Here is a 22,401-nt window from a genome sequence, read left to right as displayed (position 1 = left end):
TTTGATTCCCTCTTACTCCACTTTTTATAAATGGTTAGGTAAATATATGAAATGTATAAATGAAATACAACTTGGATAGCTAATACACTGAGTAATAGAATCATAAACTCCAAACATTCTGAATTTCAGAGAAAATTTAGAATTTAACAAGATGAATATTGATGAATATTTTAAATGTGTATTGAAATCTAAAACAAAAACTAACAGGATGGGGAGAATTTCTTTTATTCATAGACGTATGCAAGAACACTAGGGGAAATTCAGTGACCAACAAGCTCAATAGAAGACAAGATTATGTGAAGTGGTAAATCTTAGGTAAAATCAAAAGAAGTATATCTAAAAAGAAAGAGTGGATTTTTTTCCCATCCACTCCTGGCCCAGTTCTTTGAAACAATTGTTATGTGATTGTTTCAAATTATCTTAACTTTCTCTTTGTTTTCTTCTGCAATTGTGCACATACGTAAATGCCTATTTTTTTAAGAGTCCAGAGGAGAACAAACAGGAAGTTGAATTAGTTGAAACCATAACTTAAGTATTATTTCCAGGAACTAAAGCTACATAGCCAGAATCAGAAAAAGGGCTGCTGGGAATAAGTTTGTTAACTTAAATTGTTCCAACAGCTGTCATATCAAGAAGATGTTACACTTGATTTACTGGCTCCAGAAGGGAAAACTGATACAAATTCTTGAAAGAAACATCCATGTACCCCAGTTAATCTTGATTATGTTGTGAGATTTTTATGTAATATTCAAAGAGAAATTATTATTATTGTTGAAAAGCTATGGTTAATTGAATTTAAGCTTAGGTTGAGAAAACTGATTTAAAAAAATAGTTTCCACTTTCCAAAGTTGTTATTCTATTGATAAATCTGTTTTTTAGAGAAAATGATTCTGTTTTATTGGATATAAAACTACTGTTTTAAAAAATGTTGACTGTAGCTATGGATTAATGTAAGTATCTAACAAAATTACCCCATGAATAAATCAAATATTTATTTATTTACTTGAAGTATAAGGAAGGAGAATGACATAAAGATTAATTAGCAAGGTTGATAAGTCAGCAAGAAACAAGCTTCTCAGGCCTACATTTCATCATTGAATTACTGAAACTCGAGTTGTGAATTACACCATCTCAATAGTGAGTGTCAAGATAGATTTTCTACAAGCATGAGGGTTTTTCTCTAGGAACAATTCTGTTTGTAGGTCATCCTGGATATATTCAAGGGCCCATTATTCTTGGAGTTATACAATATAACTTGATGTTCTCATAATTAAATGTGAATGCAATTCTCATACTTTATCTGAGTCCTCTCAAATTAACAACTTGGTCCAAGTATATTCACAAAATTAGAGTTTCTGAGCCTGAGCAGAAGTTAGGCTCCCAGAAATGGCAGGGAGCTGTGTTAATAAGCAGTTAGAATAACCAGGGCTTATCTTCTGTGTATCCTTTGATAAATTTAAACAAATTAGATTCTTCTCCAAAATAAGTTTGATTTGCAAACTTAACGACTGTATGCTTAAATTTTCACCTATAGTATAATGAAATTTTTGTTTTTAAAAGATTTTTAAAGTCTGAAATAGACTCCCAAAACAGTGTCTGACATGTAATAAGTCCTCAGAAAATAATTCATAAATATTGAATGATGAGTAGGATATTAAAATATGGTCATTCCTGTGGTTTACTTTTATCCGAGGGCAGAAATATCAAGAACAATTCTATAGGTGCTAGACCTCATATATAGGACATGCTAACAAACTTACAAACGTGTTTTTTTTCAAATTTTAGTCTATCATCTGCTTTCAGAGCAAATTAAGAATTTATGAGTGTTCAGAAATTAGGAAGTGAGAATTTTTTTTATGAAGGGACTTGCCAGAGGAGTTCACATTTCCCGTCACCTTTCTGTGTCAATAAACAGAACTTCTCTTTTATCTTAAGCGAAGTTCAGATTCTAACATATACTGGCAAGTGTCCTCTGGGAGCTGGAAGTTGCAGAGTTGAACACTTTCAGTGTGTGAGATTGTTAGAACTACACATAACCACAGAGTAAAAGTGGATGTGTAAAGTAAAGCCACACTTCCAGCAATGGTGAGGCTGAAGGGAGTGTTTCCTATGGGCTGAATGTGGATCTCACACAAAGCAGCCAGTCAGGAACCATCCCAAAATAAAATTCACCTGAGGGTGTCCTACCACAGGCAAGTCAACCTCAATGAAAACAAGCTGCAAGTACAGAGTAGGAAGAAAAAAAAATAATACATGGGAAGTTGTGTAGGGTGAGGTACAGTGATATGTAAGAGGATTGATAAAGAGGACATTATACATCAGACAACTGCAGAGTACCCCAGGAGCAGAATTTCTGAAAAACCCATGGAAGCAGTCCAAAAAAAAAAGAAAGAAAGAAAGAAAACACTTGGAGTGTCAGCATACAGATTAAAACTGCCCAGTCTGGTAGTATCTTTCATCCATGTTGATTTCCATTCCCTGTGTTTCACCTTCACTCATTCTGGGGATTAGGGTTGGGGAATGGGAAGAGATAGTAGAGAGGAAAAGAGTCATGCAGAGCCCATTACACTCACTTTCCCCCTTAATGGTTCCAAACTTTAAGCAGATCCAATCCAAGCTGAGAGAGAGGGAAAGGGTTAAATCAGATAAAAGTTGGACTTTAGATATTAGATGGAATTGGCACTTTTATTATCCTTGTTATCAAAAGACCATAAGATCCACACAGGAAAGAAAGAAGAAGACTTTATTTTTAGAGGGAAAAAAAATCCCCTAGAATTAGAGAAATGCAGCTTTCAAGGAAATCCGAAAGTGCACTCTCCAAAGAAAGGAGAGGGGGCTGGCATACATGTCTTACAGAATCAGTTTTATATACATACTGAGCAGGGTTGGGGATATTCTGTCAATATTTATGAATATTCATGAGGGAAATCAAGCACTTGTGCACTGGGTAAACAGATGTAGCATACACTCCATGGTCACTTTGATATGGTGTTTTAACATTAAATAGGGTGGAATTTGGCTCTTTACCTCAAAAGGTAAACTATAGGGCACAAAAATAGTTTGTGCATAGTCTCCACAAGCTGTTTGTAACTGGTTTAAGGTCTGTGGCCTTAAAGAATGCTTTGAAGATTCTCTATTTGTCCAATCTGATTTATGGCAGGACAGTCTGACTTACGGCAGAACAGCACGGCTAGGGAAGAAGGTTGTCTGCTGGCATCAGGCCACCTATCAAGATGTTTTGGAAATTTCCCAACTGTAGTTGTTTCGGCAATGCATTTCAGCATTTCCTTATTGCCTATGATGTGGGAAGAAATCAATATCATTTTCTAATAAGCAGGGGCAGTTTTGAGACAGAATATTGTTGCTGGTTTCTCCTTTAATGCAGTTTGACCCTACTTGTTAAATCAATTAGTTACCTATTCATTTAATTTTGTAGTGTTGTTTAAGCATTTCGAATGCCGTACACTTGGAGGCTCTGAGAGCATTCACCATCAAGGGGTAAAATTTCCATGGGGGATGGGCTGATCACAGAGTGGGTTGGCTGACCACTGGGTTGTCGCCTAGGCTTGGGGGAATGTCCTGCTGCCAGTCTCATGGCATTCCCTCTTTTATGTCTGAACTGACATATAAATCTAACCAAAAATTTCTTCCTAAAAACTTCGTAGGATTTTTAAATTAATTAATTATTTTGGAGACCGGGACTCTTTCTGTTGCCAGGCTGGAGTACAATGGCATGATCAGGGCTCACTGGAACTTACTGACTCCTATGCACAAGTGATCCTCCTACCTCAGCATCCCCAGTAGCTGTGACTACAAGTGCAGGCCCCCATACCCAGCTGGAATTTAAAAAAATAGAATAACAAATATACCATGTGGCAATTTAGACTTTTTTTTTTTTTGCACATCTCATGGTACCAAGGAAGAAAACATTCTTTTCACCCCTTCAGGGTTGCTGACTAGTGGCCCTCAGCACTTCCCTCCACAAAGAAAAACCAAAACAGCCAGTAGAAAATCACACTTGGAATATAGCATCTAACAGAACACACTCGAATTCAGCAGAGAAACGATAGCAACGCTCTGAGGCAGGAAAGAATCAGAAGAGAGGCAAGCAGCCCAGCTGACACTGTCTGGAAGATCTCCTATTGCAGGGAAAGTGTGTCCACATTCCCACTGCAGACTCCTGTGGTCCTAGCCATGGGAGAGTCCTGGGAGCCCCAAGACTAGGATAGGGAGCTTTCTGGAGCCTGCATAAGAGCTGTTCTAGGTCGGAGCTCACGCTAGTCACCAACATCCTGAAGCAGGCCATTTGGAGCCCAGCCCCCACAAGACTTCCTCCTGCCTTGGGTCTCAACAGCTTCTGCATCTCCATACCTGGATCCCCGCAGGCATCCTTCACCTCCCATACAACACTCCACACACCTGGAGGGCTGCAGTGGCACAGGCTGAGTGGAACCCGTCCTGCGGCCGGGTCCCTGGCCCTCTAGCCCAAAAAGCGCCCTACACCCCAGGGAATAGGCAGTGCAGTGTACTGGGGAGGCTGCCCCCAGTCAAAGGGAGCCAAATACTCTCCAGAGCCTGAGAGCCACTTTCATGAGGTCGCTGCCACTGACAGCCACCCAGACTCCCAATAGCAATGCTGCTGCTGCACTAACAGGCTTTCTCCGCCCACCTCCACCTCCACAGCTACCGCTGCTGCTGCTGCTGCCACCCAAGCATGCCACTAGGGGGCCTGGGGATTGTCTACTCTTCCTACCACAGCCTGAGCCCTGTGCACAACTTAGAGGTCTTGGGTGTCTGAGGACAGGGCCACATCACCAAGCGCAGCCTCTCCCAGTGCTTGAGCACACTGTACAGGGGGCCGCGAGATCCATGGCCCTGTCTCACCTGTAGCTCCGTGTATGCTCCTGCACCGTTAGGAGGCCTGAGGAAAGACCTAGCCTGCCTGCCAGCACACCCCACATAGGCCTGGGGATAGCCCCGCCCCACCCGGCCTGGCCCCACCTACCACAGCCTGTGTGCACCATCTGGAGGCCTGAGGTTGGACCCGCAAAGCCTGGCACCTCCCATAAGTGCCGAAGTACATCATTCAGTGGCCTGGGGATGGCCTTGTCCACCACCCGCTGACATCTGCACTCCTCTTGGGGAACCCAGGGCTGCTCGCGCAGCCCATCTTTTGCTGCTATCACAAAAAAGTTGTTGTAGGCTGGGCGTGGTGTCTCACACCTGTAATCCCAGCACTTTGGGAGGCTGAGGCTGGTGGATCACAAGGTCAGGTGTTCAAAACCAGCCTGGCCAACATGGTGAAAGCCTGTCTCTATTAAAACTACCAAAAAATTAGCCAGGCATCATGGCAGGCACCTGTAATCCCAGCTACTTGGGAGGCTGAAGCAGGAGAATCTGGGAGGCGGAGGTTGCAGTGAGCCGAGATCATGCCATTGCACTCTAGCCTGGGTGACAAGAGCAAGACTCTGTCTCAAAAAAAAATAAACTTATTCTAATGGTGATCAACAGTAGAATGATAGTTACTAGCAGCTGTGAAGGATATTTGTGTGTGGGGGGTGGGGGAGGTATACAAACACATTTAGGAGGAGTAAGTTCTAGTGTTCAACAGGACAGTAGAGTGACTATAGTTAACGATGTATTTTATATTTCAAAATAGTTATATGAGAAGATTTGAAACGTTCCCAACACATATCCTATGCATTTATCAAAGTACCACATGTACCTTAAAGATACATAAAAATATTTTATACCAATAAGAATATAAAAAAGAAATAAAACAAAAACAAGAATATTTGTCTTATAACTCATGATGATAACAATAACTATAAAATTGCACTTTCAAATTAACTTACAAGGGAAATCTACCTATTTTCTAATATACTAGTTTCTAGCTTAAATGTAAAAACACGGTTATTTCAATGATTCAAAATTTATTTGTGGAAGTAACAGAAATGTCTCAACATGCTATGGTTTGATTTATCATTTCTACACTAACTTCTGAGAGAATATTTGACAAGAGGACTCTGGGATAGGAAGTATCTTTATCCAGGATGATTCTTTCTGAGCCACAAATGGTCTTCCGCGGTCTTTTGTGTGGTTGAGTTCTTTTTCTCTGTCAGCAGGTACTTCTTGAGTAGCTGGAGACAAGATATAGATTGCTATGTGCTCCATCTTTCTTTTCTTTGTTTCTGTCCAGCTAATTGTACAAAGTGTTTGGCTCAATTAATGACCTAGATAATCATTATATTGCAACTAAGTAATTGGGGTGTTTATTGGTTTAGCTTAGCTTAGCGTTGTATTTACCAAGACTATCAGGAAAGTGGTGCTAAAATATGCTCCTGTAAGTCTCCTGGTGATAAAAGCTTGAGGCTGTCCAGTGGTCTCCATGTAGATAACCTGTGCCACATCAAGGGACTCTGATAATGGCACCTTACTTATTGGGTTCCCCATGGTAATCTTGTGTCTGCAAATCAGACTATTGGATTTGGGAGTCCCTCCAATAGTTGTATCACTTGGTCAGTGTATGGGTTTTCAGGACTAATATTACAGTTAAAAGGGAAACAAGCTTTAAGCCCTGCTCATACTTAAATTTGGAGATTCGGATTTCCCTTTTTTGAACAGGTTCTTTTGCTTGGTGAGTACACTACTAGTGGTGGCAACTACACCCTTTCCTTGCACAGTAATGTTACTGATATGGTCCTTATTTGTACTACACACTCCTGCATACTTCTGTTTTGGCAAGGTGTTCCTAACATAGAGCAGTACCAATCCTTTTATAGTATGACTGTCTCTTCCAGTAGATGGTATGCTACAAGCTTGTCTCATCAAAACATTACAGTTAAATATAACATATGTCATGATTTTAAAATATCTTGCAGAATTGTAGCTGCCTATACATTTAACCCAGAGCTGGGAAGGGGATTCTACCCTGCAGTTATTTAGAAAAGCATTGTCTCATACTAAAAAAAAAAAAAAGATTTCTGGCCACTTTAATTGCTTTTTTAGTTTCAGTTATTATGGTACTAGCAAGTGTCACTACTTACTGCAGCTGTCTCTTTGACAGAATCTATTCACACAGCCTCAGTAGTGGACCACATGTTAACCCATGAATTTCAAGAACAAGTAAACATTGATAAAACTATCCTGTCTCCCTGGAGGCTCTTGAAGCTGCTGTTGAATGGCTGGGAGATCAGCAGCAGGCATTTATTATCTGTCAAAATTTACACTGTGATTGGCAATACGATTCTATCTGTGTCACACCTCTACCATATAAAAGCTCCCAATATGCTTGGGAGAGCATGAAAGCACATCTGGAGGGGCTTATCATGACCACTTTTCTTCTCAAACTTCTCCTGAGTGTAAATTAAAGAAACAGCTTGAAGAATGGTCACAGCAATTACAAACGAATACCCTTCAGCAATTACAAGAACACTTTAATGGTCAAACCGGAACACTTGGTGGCCTGCATTAAACATGCGCATTTGGGTGATGGCTGCTATACTTATTGTTTTTTGTATATGTTTGCTAGGCATCTGCAGATGGCTCTGTGCTGCCACTGATGCATATATGACCAGGGAAGAACAATAGAAGCTTACCTTGCATTGGATCACCAGCATGCTATAAGAGGGTGAGAAAGGAAGCAAAACACACTGCCATGTGTGTACCTATGCAACTGTCTTGCATGTTCTGCACATGTACCCCAAAACCCAAAATGCAATAAAAAATTAAAAAAAAAAGAATTAAAGAATGGGGAGGTGTGGGGGGCGCACGACAACATATTCAAGCTTATGTACAAGGCATTTGAGGTCAGGTTATGGAAAAATACTGAGGCACTGTGTGTACGTTATTTGTGCCTGAGAATGTAACTCCTTGACCCTGAAAACAGGACCGGGAGAGGAGTGTGTGGTGTGATAAGGAACGCTGAAAACAACATCCTGAGAATGTGGTTTGAGTGCTTTTACAAGGTCATATGTGCTTCATGATCCGGCTCTAAAAAGCTATCTAGTGGATGTTTGTGCTTTAACAAGCCCTTTCAATAAATACTTGACGGACGGCTTCTGGAGCAGCACTCTCTCAGAAGAGTTGCTCCCTGCCCTGCTCAGCTGAAATGGTCTGAGTAATCACTCTCAACATTCACTGCAAGCTATAAGCTTCAAAATACAATATTGTGTGAGAAACCATGACAATGGATAAGACATTCTGTAACTCTGTGTACTGATGTTAGTAGAAGCGCTGTAGGCAGAGAAGGCAAATCTGTTCCTAGAATAGGTGATTATTCCTATGAAGACCATGCAGCACCTAGACCAAGATGAAAAGTAATAAATCTTTCATCAGGTGACTGGCTGGTAAACCTCCTGGTTCCAAGCATAGTTTATATCAAAATAAAAATATTTATTTCCCTAAATTCTGCTTTTATTTATTTATTTTTATTTTATATTTAGAATTAATCTTAGAATGCCAAAAAATTGTCAGTATTTCTTTTCTTCTTTAAGTTATCATACTGAGAAAGTGCAGGCAGATGACTAGAAACAGCTGTATGTGGTGTTCTCACAGGAGAAGTAAAAGGAGTGAGTAAATACAGCACCTTCAACTGAAGCATCCAGGTACACACATAGGGATTCACCAAGAAAACAACTCAATCCACGGAGAAAGAAGTCAAGCAAGGCAGGATGACCACCCACCCGGGAGCAACATGGAGCCAGGGAAGTCTTCTCCACGCAGGGAAGTGGTGAGTGGGTGAGCACCCTGGGGGCTCACATTTCTCCCATGGATCTTTGCAACCCTGGGTTAGGAGATCCCCTTGTGAACCTACCCCTCCCTGCAAGGCCTGCAGTCTGACACACAGATATGCAGGGAGTCCTGGCAGAGTAGCCTCTCCGGCACCTCACAGGATAAGATGCACTGGCTTGGAACTCCAGCCAGCCACTGGTAGAAGGGTTATACCTCCCTGAGATGAATCTCTCAAAAGGAGGTGCTAGACACCCTTTTTGCTGTTTTGCAGCCGTAGCCATTGTTGCCTTTGGGCTCTGAAAAATCCAAGGTGACTAAGGACTAGAGAATCTCCCAACACAGCAGTATACAGAGAGGCTGCCAGATTGCTTTTTCATGTGGGATTTGAATCCCATTTCTCTTCATTGAGCAGAATCTCCTGACCATGGTCCACAACCACCTCCACCATTGTTTCTGAGCTGGCAACAGGTCCCTACACTTCTGGGATGTAGCTTGCAAAGGCAAGGACAGACCACCATATTGCTGTCTTACAGCCTTAGCCATTGTTGCCTTCAGGGAGTCTGAAGTGACTGGGTACTGGACGAGTCCCCTGGCAGAGCACAACAGCTCTACAGAAAAATGGCCAGATTGCCTTTCCATGTGAATCCCAGACCCTGTTTCTCTTTACCGGTTGTAATCTCAAAACAGAGATCTATAACCACTGGGTGTTTTCCAGTTGGCAACAGGTTGGTACCTCCCTAGGATGGAGTCCTCAGAGGGAAAGGCAGGCTGCCATCTTTGCTGTTTCACAGCCTTCACTGTTGTCACCACTGGGCATTGGAGAGTCTCAGGCTAGGAGGGGGCTGGTCGGACCCTCAACACAGCACACCTGCTTTATAAGAAAGTGGCCAGACTGCTTTTGTTGTGGTTATTTATTTCTTCTTATTATTTTTATTATACTTTAAGTTCTGGGGTACATGTGCAGAAAGTGAAGGTTTGTTATATAGGTATACACATGCCACAGTGGTTTGCTGCATCCATCATCCCATCATCTCACCTCCTGCTAACCCTTCCCTACCCCTTCACCCTCCTACAGGCCCCAGTGTGTGATGTTCCCCTCCCTGTGTCCATGTGTTCTCATTGTTCAACACCCAGACTGCTTTTTTATAGCAGTCACTGATCCCGTTTTTCCTCACTGGGTGTGACCACTCAAGTGGGGTCACCAGCCACCCTCACTGGTGTGTGGGCCAGCAACAGGTTGGTACCTCCCTGGGATGGAATTCCCAGAAGGAGAAGCAGAGTGCTATCTTTGCTGTTTCACAGTCTTCACTGTTGTAACCTTCAGGTACTAGAATATCTGAGGTAACTAGGGACTAGAGCAGACTCCCAGCTTACTGCAATAGCCCTACAAGAATGGTGGTCAGACTATTGCATGACCAGATTGTTACCTTGATCCCATATCTCCTCACTGGGCAGGTCTTCTCAGCCTGGGCTTCCAGCCACCTCCTGTGGTGGATATTGAGCCAGTAACAGCTCTGCAACTCACTGGGCAGAGTTCCTAGTAGGAGAGGCGGTTTGCCATCCTTGCTGTCTTGCAGCCCTCACTCTGTCTCCAGGCTCTGAAGAGTCTGCAGGCACAAGGGGCTGATCTGGCTCTCAGCACAGAGAGCCCACCTCATGGATAAGTGGCTGGACTATTCTCCACCAACATCCTGGAGCTCACATATCCTCCCTGGGTACAGCTGCTGGACCTGGTACTGCAGCACAACCACCCTGCCCCCACCTTACCACTTCAATCAAAGGCAGCTCCGCATTTGTCTGAGGAGGAAATCACAGAGTCAACCCACAAGCTCTCCACCACTGCAGTTGCAGTGGTGCCACCTAACAGCCGTTGGGCTGGAGAAAGAACAAAGGACTTAGTGACCACACTGGCACCTCCAGCACACCACAGTCACCATACAGAAAGGAGTTCAGCCCCTTTTCCTTGGGAACCCCCACCTCCCAACTCTTCACCAGGCAGGGCCCCTGACTTATGATCACAGAATGGGTGCCCCACACATGGTTGACCATACCTACTAGGAGTGGCCCAGGGTTCCCCTGGGCAGAGGCTCCCAGAGGCATTCAACAGTTCCTCTGCCACAGGGATACAAACAGTGTTATCCCTGCTGCCCTCAGTCTGGGGAAAAACAAAGATCCTGAGAGCTACCACCTAGCTTGCAGAATGCAATAGACACCATACAGAGAGGAAACCAATCTCTCCTTTTGGTGAGCCCTTAATCCTCTGCTCCCTAAAAAGTGGAGTCCCAAGCTCATGCCAGCAATGCAGCCACCCCACCCCACTGGCTGAAAACTCCCAGTACTAGCAACTTTGCATTCCTCAGACATGAGACACCCAGGGGCAACTGAAAGCACATCTGCCACTGCCTCTGCCACGGCATTAATCCTATCTTCAGACTAATAAAGAAGCAAAGACCTGAAGTACCTTATCCATAATCCCAACCACCAACAGTCCACCCAAGGAGAGACCAGTCCATCCCACACAGGTCCTGTACACTCCTGCTCATCACCAAGCAGAGAAATCCTGGCTTGGACCCACAGCATGGATACCCCCATGCTGGGCTTACTGCATTGAGCAATTGCTGACCTACATCTCTCTGGGGTAGAGCCCCTAAGAGATAAGTAAAAGATGCTCAGCCACAAGCACTCCTAAAGTTCTGTCCACAGCTGCCTCCAAGTTGGAAATAAGACTTAAACACTGAAATCACCCCATAGCTGTAGGGGAAAAGCCTGGGAATGACAAGCCATGATCTACAGCCAACACTCAAGTGGAAGAGGAGCCCAAAATTTCAGATCATTGAGAGACAGCATGGCTACAACTGTGAAGAAATATAGGGAAGTCATACAACTGATCAAGAGCCAACCAGCTGAGCACTATACCTATGCACAACCTACTGGATCACACACCAAAGCTTTAACACCAAAATACTTTACTAACATACCCCCCCACTCTGCCATGAGACCAAAGACAAGTCAGCTATGAATAAAGACCCTGCACAAAGCCTCAGCTCTGTGACTACATCCTGAAAAGAAGTCTACCGACTGTACTCAATCTACATCACAGTTAAAGAAACATTTACATACAAATAAAAGAAAGGAGCAATACAAGAACTCCAGTAACTCAAATGGCCAGAGTTTCTTATGTACTCCAAATAACTGCACTGGTTATCCAGTAGAGTTGGCTGAAATAACAGAAATGGAATTCAGAATATAAATAGAAATGAAGATCATCAAGGTTCAGGAATATGGTAAAACCCAATCCAAAAAAACACCAAGAATCACAATAAAACAATACAAAAGCTGACAGACAGAATAACTACTACAGAAAATAATCTAACTGATCTGATAGAGCTGGAAAACACACTACAAGAATTTTACAATAAAATTCCAAGTATTAACAGCAGAATCAACCAAGCTGAGGAAAGAATCTGGGAATTTGAAGACTGGCTTTCTAAAATAAGACAATCAGACAAAAACAAAGAATCAAGAATAAAAAGCAATAAACAAAATCTTTGAGAAATATACGATTATGCAAAGGGGTCGAATCTATAAATCATTGACATCCCTGAAAGGGATGGGGAGATACAAGCTGGCATAATAACCAACAAATAACACAATGACAGGATCAAATCCACACATATCAATACTAACCTTGAATGTAAACAGCCTAGATGCCTCATTTAAAAGGTGCAGAGTGGCAAGCTGGATAAAAAAGCAAGCCCCAATGGTATGCTATCTTTAGTAGAACCATCTCACACACAATGACACACAGGCTTAAAATAAAAGGATGGAGGAAAGCCTATCAAGCAAATGAAAATCAGTTAAAAAAAAAGGTGGGGGTTGTAATCCTAATTTCAGACAAAGCAGGCTTTAAACCAACAATGATGAAAAAAGGCAAAGAAGGACATTACATAATAATAAATTCAATTCAACAAGACTTAACTCTCCTCAATATATATGTACGCAACACAGGAGCACCCAAATTCATAAAGAAAATTCTTAGAGACCTACCAAGAGCCTTAAGGGTTTACACAATAATAGTGAGATTCTTCAACACTCCATTGATAATAGATCATTGAGGGAGCAAATTAACAAAGATATTTGGAATCTGAAGTTAACATTGGGCCAAATGAATAATTTGAGAACCCTTAACAGAACTTCGAACCCTGAAAACTAGAATATACATTTTCGACTTCTTCCTGGCTTAGGCTTGGGAGGGTGCAAGTGTCAAGGAGTTTATCCATTTCTTCCAGGTTTACTGGTTTATGTGCATAGAGTTGTTTGTAGCAATCTCTGATGGTAGTTTGTATTTCTGTGGAATCAGTAGTGATATCCCCTCTATCATTTTTTATTGCATCTATTTGATTCTTATCTCTTTTCTTTTTCATTAATGTGCCTAGTGATCTATTTTGTTGATCTTTTCAAAAAACCAGCTCCTGGATTTATTGATTTTTGAAGGTTTTTTTGTGCCTCTATCTTCTTCAGTTCTGCTCTGATCTTAGTTATTTCTTGCCTTCTGCTAGGTTTTGAGTTTTTTTGATCTTGCTCCTCTAGCTCTTTCAATTTTGATGATAAGGTGTCCATTTTAGATGTTTTCTTCCTTCTCATGTGGGCATTTATTGCTGTATATTTTCCTCTAGACACTGCTTTAAATGTGTCCCAGAGATTCTGGTACATTGTGTCTTCATTCTCATTGATTTTGAAGAACAACTTTATTTCTGCCTTCATTTCATTGTTTGTCCAGTCAACATTCAAGACTGAGTTTCTGTTTCCATGAAGTTGTCTGGTTCTGAGTTACTTTCTGAATCCTGAGTTCTAATTTGATTGCACTGTGGTCTGAGAGACTGTTATGATTTCCATTCTTTTGCATTGCTTTATGAGGAGTAATTTACTTCTAATTATGTGGTCAATTTTAGAGTAGGTGTGATGTGGTGCAGAGAAGAATGTATATTCTGTGGATTTGTGATGGAGAGTTCTGTAAATGTCTGTTAGATTTGCTTGGTCCAGATCTGAATTCAAGTTCTGGATGTCCTTGTTAATTTTCTGTCTCGTTGATCTGACAAATATTGACAGTGGAGTAATAAAGTTTCCCACTATTATTGTGTGAGAGTACAAATCTCTTTGTAGGTTATTTAGAACTTGCTTTATGTATCTGGGTGCTCCTGTATTGGGTGCGTATATATTTAGCAACTCTGCTTTTTTTTTTTTTTTTTAGGCCTTCCATTTGCTTGGTAAATCTTCCTCCATCCCTTTGAGTCTATGTGTGTCCTTACATGTGAGATGGGTCTCCTGGGTACAGCAGATGGATGGGTTTTGAGTGTTTATCTAATTTGCCTGTCTGTGTCTTTTGATTGGGGCATTTAGCTCATTCACATTTAAGGTTAATTTTGTTATATGTGAATTTGATTCTGCCATTTTGATGCTAGCTTGTTTTTTTTTCCTATTAATAATGCAGTTTCTTCATTGTGTTGATGCTCTTTAACATTTGGTACGTTTTTGGAGTGACTGGTACTGGTTGTTCCTTTCTATGTTTAGTGCTTCTTTCAGGAGCTCCTGTAAGGCAGGCCTGGTGGTGATGAAATAGCTGAGCAATTGCTTGTTCATAAAGGATTTTATTTCTCCTTCACTTATGAAGATTAGTTTGGCTGGATATGAAATTCCAGGGTGAAAGTTCTTTTCTTTAAGGATTTTGAATATTGGCCCCCACTCTCTTCTGACTTGTAGGGTTTCTGCCAATAGATCTGCTGTGAGTCTGATAGGCTTCGCTTTTTGGTAACCCGACCTTTCTCTCTGGCTGCCGTTAGCATTTTCTTCTTCATCTCAACCCTGGTGAATCTGATGATTATGTGACTTGGGGTTGCTCTTCTTGAGGAATATCTTTGTGGTGTTCTCTGTATTTCCTGGACTTGAATGGTAGCTGCCTTTTTAGGTTGGGGAAGTGCTCCTGTATGATTTTCTGAAGAGTGTTTTCTAGCTTGCATTCATTCTCTCCATCACATTCAGGTATACCTATTGAACGTAGATTAGATCTTTGCACATAACCCCATATTTCTTAGAGGCTTTGTTAATTTCTTTTTACTCTTTTTTCTTTAATCTTGTCTTCTCATTTTATTTCATTGAGTTGATCTTCAATCTCTGATATCCTTTCTTCTGCTTGGTTGATTCAGCTATTGAAACTTGTGTATGCTTTGCAAAGTTCTTGTGCTGTGTTTTTCAGCTCCATCAATTCATTTATACTCTTCTCTAAGCTGTTTATTCTTGTTAGCATCTTGAGAAACCTTTTTTTCTAGTTTCTTATTTTATTTGCATTGGATTAGAATATGTTCGTTTAGGTCAGAGAATTTTGTTATTACCCACTTTCTGAAGCCTGTTTCTGACATTTCATCAGACTCAGTCTCCATCCAGCCTTGTTTCCTTGCTGGTGAGGAGCTGTGATCCCTCGGAGGAGAAGAGACATTCTGGTTTTGGGTGCCCCCTTTTTGAGCTGGCTTCTTCCCATCTTTGTGGATTTATCTACCTGTGGTCTTTGTAGTTAGTGATTTTCAGATGGGGTCTCTGAGTGGATATAATTTTTGTTGATTATGAAGTTATTTCTTTCTGTTTTTTAGTTTTCCTTCTAACAGTCAGGCCCCTCTGCTGTAGGACTGCTGGAGGTCCACTCCAGACCCTGCTCACCTGTGGACCACCTGAGGTGACTGCAGAACAGTAAGGGTTGCTGTCAGTTTCTTCTTCTGTTATCTTTGTCCCAGAAAGATACCAGCCAGATGTCAGCCTGAGCTCTCCTTTATGAAGTGTCTCTTTGGATATACTGAGGTTGAGGAGCTGCTTGAGGAGACAGTCTGTCCCTTATAGGAGCTCAAGTGCTGAGCTGTGAGCTCCATTGTTCCATTCAGAGCTGCTGAGCAGGTACGTTTTAGTCTGCTGCAGTGTAACTCATAACTGCCTTTTTTTCCCAGATGCTCTGTCCTGGGAAGGTGGGGTTTTATTTATAAGTTCCTGATGTGCTGCTGCCTTTTTTCAGAGATGCCCTGCCCAGCGAGGAGTAGCCTAGTCACAGTCTACCAGCAGAGGCATTGCTGAGCTGCCGTGGGCTCTGCCCAGCTGCTGTATAAACTTCCTTGTGGTTTTGTTTGTAGAGCTATAGTTATAACTGCCTCAGTAATGGTGGTGTGCCTCAGTAATGGCAGAGTGTCTCTGTAATGGTGGACTGCCTTGGTAATGGTGGATTGCCTCAGTACTGGCGGACTGCCTCAGTAGTGGTGGACTGCCTTGGTAATGTCAGATGCCCTTCCATTCACAGAGCTGGACCAGCCCAGGGCCAGCTGTGCTTGCTGTGAAACTCTCAATCCAGAGAGTTTCAGATTTCTGGTCTTTGTGAGGGTGGGACCTGCCAAGCCAGACAATCTGGCTCCCTGTCTTAGCCCCCTTTTTTTCAGTTGAATGGATGACTTTGTCTCCCAGGTGTTCCAGGTGCAAGTTGAAATGGTTACCCAGATTTGTGTGAGTTTTTGTGTGAAGACCCGCTGGCCAGCTGAAATGGCCCTGCTGGAGACTCATGGTGCTTTTCTGCTTGGAAATCTCCTGGTTTGTGGACAGTAAACATTCATTTGGAAATGCGGTGATCATTCACCCTCTGCATTTTCACTGGGAACTGTACTCCAGAGCTGTTCCTATTCGGTCATCTTGGATTGAATGACCCCACTGACATTCTTCACAGAACTAGAAGAAAACTATTTTAAAATTCTTCTGAAATGACAAAATTAGCCTGAATAACCAAGGCAATTCTAAGCAAAAAGAACAACACTAGAGGCATCACATTACCCACTTCAAATTATACGACAGTACTACAATATCCGAAACAACAAGGTATTGGTAAAACAGCAGACACATAAGCCATTGGAACAGAATGGAGCAATGCAGACACATAGACACTGGACAGAAAGCTCAGAAATAGTGCTGCACAACTACAACTATCTTTTTTTTTTCTTTTTTTTTGAGACAGAGTTTCGCTCGTGTTGCCCAGGCTGGAGTGCAATGGCACAATCTCAGCTCACCGCAACCTCTACCTCCTGGGTTCAGGCAATTCTCCTGCCTCAGCCTCCTGAGTAGCTAGGATTACAGGCACACGCCACTGTGCCCAGCTAATTTTTTGTATTTTTAATAGAGACGGGGTTTCACCATATTGACCAGAATGATCTTGATCTCTTGACCTTGTGATCCACCTGCCTCGGCCTCCCAAAGTGCTGGGATTACAGGCTTGAGCCACTGCACCTGGCCCACAACTACAACGATCTGATCTTCAACAAAGCTGACAAAAATAAGCCATGGGAAAGGGATTCATTGTTTAGTAAATGGTGCTGAGATAACTGGCCACCCACAGGCTGAAGATTGAAAGCGGACTCCTTCCTTATACCATATACAAAACTCAACTCAAGATGGATAAAATGTTCACATTTAAAACCCCCAAATATTGAAAACTCTGGACAATAACTGAAATACCATACTGGATGTAGTAAAAGGCAAGTATTTCATGACAAAGATGCCAAAAGCAATTGCAACAAAAGTAAAACAAAATAAAACAAACAAACAAAAAATACTAATTAAATGTGAGATCTTCTTCACAGCAAGAGAAACTATCAACAGTGTAAACAGACAATTTACAGAATGGGAAGAAATTTTTGCAGACTATGCATTTGACAAAGGTCTAATATTCAGCATCTGTGAGAAACTTAAATTAACAAATAAAAAACAAATAACCCCATTAAAAAGTGGACAAAGGACATTAGTGGACAGTTTTCTTGTTTTATTTATCAATTTTAATTTACTTCTTATCCATTTGAAGTGTCAAATAATTGCCAAAGAAACTGGAATTATAAATTAAAGAGCACAATTTAGCAAGGAAAAATAAAAATAACACAACAATGTATTATCTTTTACTTTTGTCATTTAGCAATAAATAAATTTCTGGTAATTTGTCACATATTTTCTCTTTGAATTAGTAGTTTATCTTATTTAAACGGGTATATTATGTTTTTTAAATTTTATTTTAAATTCAGGAGTACATGTGCAAATTTGTTACATACATAAACTTGTGTAATGGAGGTTTGCCATGAAGATTATTTTATCACCAAGATATTAATCCTAGTACCCATTAATTATTTTTCCTTATTTTTTCTCTCCTTCCACCCTCCATCCTCTGATAAGCATTAATCATTAGAGAAATGCAAATTAAGACCACAATAAGATACCATCTCAAACGAGTCAGAATGGCTATTAAAAAGTCAAAAAATAATAGACGCTGACAACTTAGTAGAGAAAAGGGAACACTTATACACCATTGATGTATAAGTTGTTATACATGGGAGCATAAATTGTTCAATGCCTGTGAAAGATAGTATGGTAATTATTTAACCACCTAAAACCAGAAATACCATTCAACCCAGCAATCCCATCACTGTGTACATATACAATGGAATATAATCTTTCTATCATAAAGACACATGCATGCATCTGTTCATGGCAGCACTGTTAACAATAGCAAAGACATGGAATCAACCTAAATGCCCATCAGTGGTAGAATGGATAAAGAAAATGTGATACATGTACACCATGAAATACTATGCAGCTATAAAATAAGAATGATATGATGTCCACTGCAGGAACACGGATGAAGCTAGAGGCTGTTATTCTTAACAAACTAATGGAGTAACAGAAAACCAAATATCACATGTTCTCGATTATATTTGGTAGCTAAATGATGAGAACACACGTACACATAGAGAAGAACAACAGACACTGGTGCCTACTTGAGGGTGGAGGATAGGAGGAGGGGTAGGATCAGAAAAACATAACTATTTAGTACCAGTCTTAATACCTCTGTGATGAAATAAACCCCTGTGACATGATTTTACCTTTAAAACAAACCTGCCATGTACCTCTGAACCTAAACATTAAAAAAAATCAAATTATGTTGTTAAATTATGAGCATGATTTGTAAACTATGTTGTTTTGGGATAAAGAATTTAATTGTTTGGCAATTGCAAATTATTAACTTAAGTACCAATATGTTAGGGAGTGTAATTCAAACAATATAAATAATTAGGCTACAACAAAAGGCAGCTATATATTATTTATCTCACCTCAAAAAGGGAGTTAATTTCCATTCCCTTGACTTTAAGGGTAAATTAAGAGAAATTTGTAAAGCACCTCAAAAAATATTCAATTCAATATGTGGTGGACAGTTGAGAAATAATGTGTTATCTGTTATGGGAAAGCAACTTTTAAGAAGAAAACATTTCCTTTGAGGTTTTCACAAACAAATGAAGCTGTGAACCATCATACATACTGAGAAAGAACAATTTGAAGTGCTTCTCTGACTAGCAGCAGGTTTACTATTCTTTCCTCATTTCATATTATACTTAATAAAACAAAACATATCTGTATACACACGCATTCACTCACATTGAAGATGCAAGATGAAGAAAGATACATGACATTGAATATACAGTCAAAGAAAAGGAGTTCTGCCCAAGCATCTCAACTTACATTTAAAGGTATGGAATTTCATTTTATTTTTCAATTGATGTGAATTAACAGTGCAGTTTCACATATTCTGTTCCAGAGTGTTATTGAACTGTTTCATTATTTGGAGCTTTTCTTTCTCTGTCTCTGTATCTCTCTCTCCTTCTCTTTTAATATTAATAATTATTTAAAAATTACAAACACTCTAACATTTAAGGAATTGCAGGCACTATACAGAGGGTTTTATCTATGTTTCTTCATTTACTCTTACAAAATTCCTGTGAGAGACTTTTGCTCCTATTTATCAATGTGGAGCTAATACATACTTGTATTATTTTGTCTGCCATAATTTCTTACGGACATTCTCTGAGGAAATATGTGCATTCAATTAAAATTAACAATTTCAAATTAGTAAATATTTGGTGCCATTCACCTCCTTATCATTCATAGAATATGGCGTTTTAATGCTTTGTTTTGTTTTGTTTTGAGGCAGAGTTTCACTACTCTCCCCAGGCTGGAGTGCAATGGCAGGATCTTGGCTCACTGCAACTCTGCCTTCTGGGTTCAAGCAATTCTCCTGCCTCAGCCTCCCTAGTAGCTGGGATAACAGGCACCCACCACCATGCCCAGCTAATTTTTTGTACTTTTAGTAGAGACAGGGTTTCACCATGTTGGTCAGGCTGGTTTCAAACTCCTGACCTCAGGTGATCCACCTACCTTGGCTTCCCAAAGTACTGGGATTAGAGGTGTGAGCCACCGTAATACTGGCCATTAATACTAATTTTTATTTTAACCTCTCAAAAGCTTTAAAATATGTTCTTCACCTGGTTAACTCAAAATAAAGTTTATAAGTCAGCAACCAACATTTAAATTTACTACTTCAAGCATAGCTTCCATAGTGCAACTCCATCATGCCACCTTAATGTGATATGGCAAAAGAGATAAGCAGACATTAAAGACACAAATAATCATAGTTATAGAGACTGTCTGTTCTGTGCTATTGCTTTCTAAATGTTTTTGTTTTGATAATTTCACCCATGAAAATATTACTTGTCTCTGGAGTCCTTCTGCAAGAAACATCCATCACTAATATTTTAGAGTTACATACATGCTATGTATACAAACATTTACTGCTTCTTTAATGTGAATTTTTACAGATTCCCATATTTTCAAGTCTTTCTTTCCTATACTCAATTTTCATTTTGTTTTTGGAAACTAGAGACATTAAACCTGAAAGACTTTTCTGCAGACTTTTTTCCACACTCTGTTCATAAATGTCTCTTTGAAGCAAAATGTGCAGATTTTAAAATAAATTTTATTTATTTAAATTTTAAAAGTTTAAAAAATATAGTAAAATACCTTCAGAGAAATTCACCTGGAGTAAATCTGACTCCCTTAATAAGATTGTATAATTTTGTATTTCTGTCTTCTCAGTGTTTACTTAGCTATTCTCACTCCTGTTCTTCCAAATAACCTTATAATACATTACTCAGGCTCACTCACTACAAACAAAAGAAATAAAACAAGCTGATGTAGCTTTTACATCTAAATTACTTCCTAGTTTGTCATTTAACTTAGGTAGAATTTATCTTTATGACTCTTATTTTTCTTATGCAAGAACATGATCAAATTAATGTTATTAAGTTTTTTGTCAGGTTTTTTTTTCTGTACTGGCTTGGGTCACTTGTCGAGTTTCTGTCTAGTTTTCTTTCTTTTCGTTTGTTAACTATCTGGATTTCGTTCATCTATGTTTTCACAGTGGTTACTGGATTTTATTGGACACTGATTTTAGTATGTTATTTTCATAAATGCAGCTACTATTTTTTGTTCCTGGAATTCTGGTATTTTCTTTAGGTTTTACCAAATCTGTACTCACATTATCTTCGAATAATTTTACCTTGTTTTTATAATATTTCTATCTGTGATTAGAATATTTTTTCTTTACTAAATTGTATATTACCTCTTTATATTAAAAAGTAGTGGAGATTTGAGGTATCTTTCTTTTGCTGGACTTCAGCAGAAAAGCTTCTTTCAGTTGTCTCAACTGAATAAGATGTTAGCTTCATTACACATAAAACTTATGTTGAACAAGTATTTATTAATGCCTCTTTTTTAACATAAAGGTAGAAAATCTTATTAATTTCATTTTTTTTTCATTTTTCTTTTATTGTACTTGAGGTTCTGGGGTACATGTGCAGATCTTGCAGGATTGTTGCATAGGTACCTACATGGCAAGGTGGTTTACCACCTTCATCCCCCCATCACCTATATCTGGTATTTCTCTCCACGTTATCCCTCCCCACCCTCCCCACTCCCCACTGTCTCTCCCCTAGCCCCCCCAGATAATCACAGTGTGTGATGATCCCCTCCCTGTGTCCATGCGTTCTCATTGTTCAATATCCGCCTATGAGTGTGAAGATGTGGTGTTTGGTTTTTTGTTCTTGTGTCACTTTGCTTTGAATGATGGTTTCCAGATTCATCCATGTCCCTACAAAGGACACAAACTCATCATTTTTATGGCTGCATACTATTCCACTGTGTATATGTGCCACATTTTCTTTATTCAGTCTATTGCTGATGGACATTTGGGTTGGTTCCAAGTCTTTACTATTGTAAACAGTGGCTCAATGAACATATGTGTGCATGTGTTTTTATAATAGAACAATTCATATTTCTTTGGGTATATATGCAATAATGGGATTGCTGGGACAAATGGAATTTCTATTTCTAGGTCCTTGAGGAATCTCCACACTGTCTTCCAGAATGGTTGAACTAATTTACACTCCCACCAACAGTGTAAAACTGTTCCTATTTCTTCACATCCTCTCCAGCATCTGTTGTCTCCAGATTTTTTAATGATCACCATCATAACTGGTGTGAGATGGTATCTCAATGTGGCTTTGATTTGCATTTCTCTAATGACTGGTGATGATGAGTATTTTTTCATGTTTGTTGGTCTCATATATGTCTTCTTTTGAAAAGTGTCTATTCCTATTCTCCACCCACTGTTGAATGGGTTTTTTTTTTTTCCTTGTAAATCTGTTTTAGTTCTTTGTAGATTCTGGATATTAGCCCTTCATGAGATGAGTAGATTGCAAAATTGTTTTCCCA

At 40.0% G+C, this 22,401-nt stretch overlaps 1 protein-coding gene across 1 annotated transcript in view; it reads left to right on the top strand.

Moving 5' to 3' along the window:
• Positions 1-19,037: 19,037 nt before the first annotated feature.
• KLRF1 (killer cell lectin like receptor F1) overlaps positions 19,038-22,401 on the top strand; it is a 30,380-nt gene continuing 27,016 nt past the window's right edge. Inside the window, exon 1 of the mRNA XM_002752327.6 lies at positions 19,038-19,322. Coding sequence (XP_002752373.1) covers positions 19,238-19,322 — 85 coding nt within the window. The 5' untranslated portion in view covers positions 19,038-19,237. The remainder of the gene's footprint in view (positions 19,323-22,401) is intronic.

This window comes from Callithrix jacchus, chromosome 9, assembly GCF_049354715.1.
Source record: "Callithrix jacchus isolate 240 chromosome 9, calJac240_pri, whole genome shotgun sequence".
In the NCBI taxonomy this organism is placed as follows: Eukaryota; Metazoa; Chordata; class Mammalia; order Primates; family Cebidae; genus Callithrix; species Callithrix jacchus.
This window is presented reverse-complemented; position numbering and strand designations above follow the sequence as displayed.